The sequence below is a fragment of the Oratosquilla oratoria genome, chromosome 44 (genome assembly GCF_046742065.1).
Source record: "Oratosquilla oratoria isolate Oo_2021 chromosome 44, ASM4674206v1, whole genome shotgun sequence".
Lineage (NCBI taxonomy): Eukaryota > Metazoa > Arthropoda > Malacostraca > Stomatopoda > Squillidae > Oratosquilla > Oratosquilla oratoria.
The window spans coordinates 28,992,452-29,000,323 of NC_134820.1; the positions used below are offsets into that span (position 1 = coordinate 28,992,452).

General features: G+C 36.1%; 1 protein-coding gene across 1 annotated transcript in view; it reads left to right on the forward strand.

Annotated features, from left to right (window-relative positions):
* LOC143022352 (uncharacterized) overlaps positions 1-7,872 on the forward strand; it is a 47,004-nt gene that overhangs the window by 23,962 nt on the left and 15,170 nt on the right. Inside the window, exon 10 of the mRNA XM_076180504.1 lies at positions 560-759. Coding sequence (XP_076036619.1) covers positions 560-759 — 200 coding nt within the window. The remainder of the gene's footprint in view (positions 1-559; positions 760-7,872) is intronic.

Genomic DNA, 7,872 nt, shown 5'->3' on the forward strand with positions numbered 1-7,872 from the left:
TGTGTGTGTGTGTGTGCCTGTTTACCTAATAATAATGCACAGGACTGAAGCAGTGTTCATGATCTGCTGCCTCAATATCTGTCAGATTTTGCCTTAAATTCATTAATGTCTCCCACTTGATTAATTCCTTTTAATTCGTTCCACAAATTGATATGTGTGTGTGTGTGTGTGTGTGTTTATTCGTGTGTGTGTCCTTTACATATAAACAAAAACCTTACTGAGGGGAACACTGTAGATTTCATAATGAACATCTTGTGTATGAACATTTCAAACACGTACGTGTTTACATGTGTTACATGTGTCACATATCGGACATGTGTGAGATCACTCACATCTAGGCTTACGTTGGTGTGTTTGTATGTGCGTTTGACGATCAGTTATCAGCTGTCTGGGTTAGTATATATACAGGGTAGTGTACCACAGCTGTGCTGATAGACGCCTTCGAGCTACGAAAGTGGGGTCGTTCGCGAATAGAGTGTCCTCTTTTTCTTTCCGAAATTTCTTGAAGAAAGATCCCTTTTCGACAACCCGCCTTATACGATTTCGGGTTTGGGGGTAGATTTTCGTTGGATATCGAAGACTGACGATGGATTACGGGATAAGTCAGGATCAGCTGGTGAGAAATGGAGGTCGTAATGTGTGGGATCGTCGAACGAAGCTTGAAAAGATTCTTCTGGGATTAAGTGCCGTGGCAGTCGTGGCTTGTGTGGCATTGGTGACCGTTGTTGCGACAAACGGGGACTCCACACCTCCTAACTGGTACATCTCTCTTCGTCTATTTTTACTGTGCATTACTATAGGCGTGTATTTCCTCGCCTGTACGGTACAATACCATTCACACACACATACACACACACGTCGGATGGACGGCGAGGATTGACGTTCTGAAGAAAAAGTGAAATTTTCGTGGATATCAACGCAAAGGAAGTACCTATTGTATTTACGGGGGGGAGGGGTTACTCGTGGTGTAGTGGGAAAGTGAGGAAAAAGGAGAAGGGGAGGGATTACTGAAGGAAATGGAAGGAAATGAGGAAGGGGAGGACTTGGTCCAAGAGGCCAGGCGGCTTGTAAACAAACGAAGGACCGATGATTTGGATTTTGGTGATGGGACTAACAAAAATGTAAAGATTAGAAACATAGATAAGAGCAGCACAATAGAAGGTGAGGATAATCATTTCCAGGGATTTAATGAGGGGGGGGGGGCGGATACCAACCGCCCCCGACTGGCAAAACTGGAGGAAAAAGTTGAACAAATGACCGAACATTGGGAGATTAGGTTCGGTAGTATATCAAAGATTGCGCAAAGTGTTGAAAGATTGGAAGAACTAGAGAAGGCGAACAAAAACTTAACAAACGAAATAGAAGAATTAAAAAGACAGTTAAAGGAAGTAAAAGAGGAGAATGAAGAATTAAAGAGGAATAATAAAGACAACAAAGAGGCCATAGCTAAAGAAGCTAAGGGTTGAACAAAAATCCAATAAAACAGTAAAGTTGCATTTACTGACATAATTAAACAACAAATGAAAGAACAAACTGAAGACTCAGTTATTAAAGTGATGAGACAGAACGAGAATATTGTAAGAGACTTAGCAGATAAACAAAAAAGCATAATTATATTAGGAATGGAAGAGAAACACAACCCAGATAGAACCACAAGAATCAATGAGGAAAATGAAAAAGTAAGCAGTTTACTAGAATTAGTTCAGGAAGATGAACCTGAAATCATGAAACAAATTGAAGAGAAGTTTAGACTCGGAAAGTATAGTACAGATAAGACCAGACCAATTAAGATTAAATTCAGGTCACAAACGACGGCAGAGAATATCTTATCAAAAACAGGGAAACTAGCAGCAAGTGAACAATATAAAAAGGTATGGATAAAAAGGGAAATGAATAAAGAGGAAAGAGAGGAGGAAAAAATGAAAAGACAACAAGCTAAGGAAAAAAACGAGAACAGAACAGAGTCAGAAAAAGAGAAATTCTATTGGAGAGTAGTGAATATGAAAGTAAGGAAATACGACATACTAGAGAAAAACAAAAGGGAAACAGAGAATACAATGGAAGTGGCTAAAAACTAAGAGTGTCTTACACAAATATAGATGGATTAATTACAGGATTGAATGAGCTGAATGATTATCTGAAGGAAAAAGAACCGGACATAATGGGAATTGTAGAAACGAAATTAAAAGGTCCACTACCACCCAACAGTGTAGGACATGATGCATATAATTATTGGATTAGAAACAGAGAGACAAAGCAAGGGGGTGGAGTTATGTTCCTGACTAAGAAGGATATAAACGTGAGGTGTGTCACATATGGAAAAAATACAGTAGAGATGATTATGATCGAAGTGGAAGACAGATATAAGAAGAGCAGAAAGTTTGTGATAAATTATGTGCCTCCGAAAACAGCCTCGTGGGAAGAGAGTGAACATAAAAGTATGTTAGAGGACACAAAGATAACATTAAATAAGATAATGGAAGATGGAGGAAGAATAGTTATGATGGGCGACTTTAATTGCAAAGAAGTCTGCTGGGAAGAGATGACAGTAAAGGGTGGAGACGGCTCATGGGGAAATGTTCTACTCGAGATGATTATTGACCATACAATGACATAGTGGATACAGGAGAACACTAGGTATAGAAATGAAGAAGAACCATCGAGACTAGACCTAATAATTACATCTGAACCTAGAATAGTGGAAAAGATTGAATATAAAACACCAATAAGTAAAAGTGACCACATATTGATTGAACTGGAATTAAATGAGGAAAAATACATGAAAAGAAATGAACAATATAGAAAAGGAAGAATGATGTATGAAAAAACAAACTTTGATCAAATAAGAGAATTCTTTCAAAAAGAAAACTGGGAAGGAATATACAAAGAAGAAACAACAGTGGAAGAGAAATGGAATATTTTGACAAAAATTTATAAAAAAGGAGTGGAAAAGTATGTCCCAAGACAAAAACAAGTAAAAGAATATGTAAAGTGCTGGTACAACAAAAGTTGTAGGGAGTTAAAAGACAAAAGAGACAAAGCTTGGACCAAATGAAAAAAAAGGCCTGAAAAATGGAAAATATATACTTGTTATAGAAATGAATATGTACAAGCGTGCAGAGAGGAAAAGAGAAAATATGAAAAAGATGTCATAGAAAAATGTACAGATCAACCAATACTATTTTACAGATTTGTAAACAACAAACTGAAAAACAAACAAGATTTGGAGAAATTAAGACAAGGAGGAGTTGAATACACAGAGGAAATTGAAATGGCAGAAATTATGAACAAACATTTTAAATCAGTGTGTACAAGAGAGAACATACAACCTGAAGAGATCGAATGGAAAGAGAAAGTCCCCCCTATGAAAGAAATAGAAGTAACAAAGAATGAAATATTGAAACACTTGAGTAATCTTATGTCAGAAAATCGCATGGACCAGATGAAATAGCAAACTGGATTTTGAAAGAATGCAGGAATGAACTGGCAGACAAAATATATAGCATAATAAACAGTTCCTTGAAAGAAGGAAAAGTCCCAGAAGATTGGAAAAAAACAAATATAGTACCTATATATAAAGGGGGAAATAAAGAAGACTCTACCAACAATAGACCAGTCTCTCTAACAAGTACAATGGCAAAAATTTGTGAAAGAATTGTCAAAAGTAGATGGGTAAAATATTTAGAAAAAAAAAAAAAAACGTGCTAAATCCAAGGCAATTTGGATTCAGACAAGGACGATCATGCGACACCAATTTAATATGTTTCTATTCAAGGCTAATAGATATAATACAAGAAAGAGATGGATGGGCTGATTGTGTATTTCTAGACCTAAAAAAAGCCTTTGACAAAGTACCACATAAGAAGTTGCTTAAGAAATTAGAAACTGAAGGAGGAATACAGGGCAAATTGCTTAAATGGATGGAAGACTTTTTGCAAGAGAGAGAAATGAGAGTAGTGATAAGAGACAAACACTCAAAATGGGATGAAGTAATAAGCGGTGTTCCACAAGGAACAGTTCTGGCCCCAATAATGTTTGCTATATATATTAATGATATGGATGAAGGAATTGAAAGCTATATGAGCTTCTTTGCAGATGAAACATCTAAAGAAAGTGATCTAAATAAAGTAAAGGAATGGAGTAGGAAGTGGGAGATGGAGTTCAATACAAAAAAGTGTAGTATAATGGAATTTGGAAAAAGCAAAAACAGAATAACAGGATCATATAAATTGGGAGAAGAAGGAATAAAAAAGTAGAAAATGAGAAGGACCTGGGAGTCATTGTTATGAATAATATGTCACCTGAGAAACATATAAATGAGATTTTTGGAGAAACTTATAATTTAATAAGAACAATCAAAGTTGCATTTACATACCTGGATGAAGAAATGGTGAAGAAAATTCTAATCACTCTGATAAGACCAAGATTGGAATATGCAGCAACGATATGGTCACAAAGTACAAAAAAATGTATAAAAAACTTGAAAGAATACAAAGAGCAATTACAAAATTGGCACCAACACTCTCAAAACTATCATATGAAGAGAGACTAGCTAAACTTGAACTACAGACACTAGAGCAAAGAAGAGAGAGAGGAGATTTGATAGCTATTTACAGAATCATGAAAGGCATAGAAATTACTGATAGAGAGAATCTGATAAAATGGGATGATAGAAATACAAGAGGACACGGAAAGAAAATCAAGAAAGACAGCTATAGAACAGATCTGAAAAAGAACAGCTTTCCTCACAGAGTAATAGACAGTTGGAACAAGTTAGATGAGAAAGTGGTGTGTGCAAAAACAATATATGAACTTAAAAATAGTTTAGATAAAATGAGATATGAAGACGGAACACCACGAACATAACTCCCCTTCCCGTAAAATACAACTAGGTACAACTAGGTAAATACACGTGTGTGTACACGCATACACATCTCTCATCGCCTATTTCTACCGTGTATTATCATATGTATACAGGTCCATCTCTCTTCGTCTATTTTTATTTGCATTACTATAGACGTGTATTTCCTCGCCTGTACGGCACAGTACCATTCACACACACACACACACACACACACACACACACACACACACACACACACACACACACACACACACACACACACACACACACACACATGTGTGTACACGCATACACATCTCTCATCGTCTATTTCTACCGTGTATTATCATGTCTACACCTCTTTGCATTGCACGTTATCATGCGTACACACAGAGTAAGAAACAGGGCCCTACAAGCATTGCTCCTTTCCTGTAAACTACAATTAGGTAAATAATACTGTTCATTATCATAAACATTTGTATGCAAAGAAATTACAAAACACACGTGATGAACTATTTTTGCAGAAACCACCGGGAAATTTAAAAAAAAAAAAAAAAACAGATACCGAACGTTTTCGTGTATTAAGACATTTTCAAAGGTACAGAAAAGCAATACAGAAAGAAACAATATATACATAAGGAAATTGGTATGTTATAACACATTTATAACAGTTCACTATAAACCCACTATCGGAGAAATAATAACGGAAATAAAGGGAAACTGTATATTTCGACTACTATCTGTAGTCCTCTTCAGCAGAATGCTTACAGAAAGTTAAGGTGCAAGTATTTATGGGTTAGTGAGGGGGTACATAAAAGGGGATGGGGAAAGTAGGGGGACTCAGGTTACATGCCCTTGAAATGGTTGGGTCAATGAAGGACAGTTGGTGCTATTTTGTCCGACCTCTCTTGACATTAATTTGTTTACAGCGGAGTTAACATGTGGACCAAAACTCCGGGGTATATAAATTGCCTTGTAAAAACTGTGATGATGTCTACTGGGGCCAAACTGGCAGGGATTTGTCCACGAGATTAAAGAAACAAAAAAACTCCATAAAATATGGACAAGTTAACTCCGCTGTGTTCCTTCATGCCAGTCAAAAAGACCATATATTAGATTGGGATAATGCATGAATTATTTTTAAATCACACTGTAGCTATCGAAGGAAAATTGTAGAATCTTCCCTAATAAAACATTATCCTAACTTTAATACCTCAAAAGGACAGTGGCCCCCAGATTGTATTACGAAGTTAGCGGTAAACAAATTAATGTCATGAGCGGTCGGACAAAATAGCACCAACTGTCCTTCCTTGACCCAACCATTTCAAGGGCATGTAACCTGAGTCCCCCCACTTTCCCCATCCCCTTTCATGTACCCCCTCACTACCCCATAAATACTTGTCCCTTTAATTTTCTGTAAGCATACTGCTGAAGAGGACTACAGATAATAGTCGAAATAAACAGTTTCCCTTTATTTCCGTTATTATTTCTCCGATAGTGGGTTTATAGTGAACCAATATATACATAAGAAGACAGAGGATATTCAGAAAGGTCCCATGTTACAAATTATCACACACAATCTTGTCAATAATAAAATTGTCCAATTCTAAAGTAATTACTTCTTGCAATAATATTGTACAAAGAAACATTATTAAATCTTGTTTCTTAAAAAGAAAATTTGGGTTTATTTAAATTGGACAATTTTATTATTGACAAGATTATGTGTGATAATTTGTAACATGGGACCTTTCCGAATATCCTCTATCTTCTTATGTATATATTGTTTCTTTCTGCATTGCTTTTCTGTAACTTTGAAAATGTCTTAATAGACGAAAACGTTCGGTATCTGTTTTTTTAATTTCCGGGTGGTTTCTGCAAAAATACATTTGTATGTAAAATGTATATCTATTTGTACTGTGCAGTGCCATGTATGTACACTTCCTGTTTATACTGTACAGTATCATGTACATACAGTCACAAACAAATTTTGAATTTGTGTTTTAAGTAGAGTTTTGCCTCTGTAGTCAAGAAGGACGCCTAAATGTTCCTATGGTGTTTATATTAGCCCTTGATATAAACCATTAAACACTGAATAAGAATGTTTTCTCTCTATGAGAGCTCAAATTATGCCTTTTTTCAATCTTTTCTTTCCTGTGTGATGTGAATAGGTTAACCGTGGAGACCCGAGTTCAATCCCCACCAGTTCCCAATGACAAACATTTGTCTGGCTGTCTGACCACAAATGGCTGAGGTGGTTGTGGCTTCAGTAATGGATTTAAACTGGACAGATTTAGATTTAAGAAGGAAATAGGCAAAGATTGGTTTACTAATAGGGTAGTCGACGAATGGAATGGACTTAGTAACCATGCAGTAAGCGCTGAAACTATCAGTTGTTTTAAGAAATGATTAGACAACTTTATGGATGGGGATGACAGGTGGTGGTGGATACGGAGCTGCCTAGTGTAGGTCTTATGGTCTCTTGCAGTCTCCTTCATTCGTATGTTTATATGTTTTCTGTGACTTTACCTTTTCGGTGGAATTTTGTCCCCGTGGATAGAACCGCTGGTTATTGGCGCCAAAAGAATAATACCTAACCTCGTCACAAGGGGCAATGGTGAGGGGTTTACACCAGGAGGCGTTTAGCCGCTTCGACACGTATATATAGTTTTTTACATATACCAAAGGCCATTTCCCCTTTGTTTAAACGGTGGTCCAGTCAAAGCATCATTTTTGTTTTGTTATCATTTGTCTGTTTTGATTTTCATTTATTATTAGTTATATGTCAATTCATTATTATTTACTATTCACCTGTTTGTTTATTACTTAAATATACCTATGCATTTATTTATGTATTTTATTTGTTATTTACATTATTATAGTTTTTATTTATTAAGTTATTACTATTTTTTCGCATCCGACCTAGATATGGAACAAAAAGGTCTCCTGTCGGCATGCTCCGCCTTTGTAATCCTTTGTAATCTTTTGAATTTCATACATAAGTAAACCCTTTCACACAAAACACATAAAAC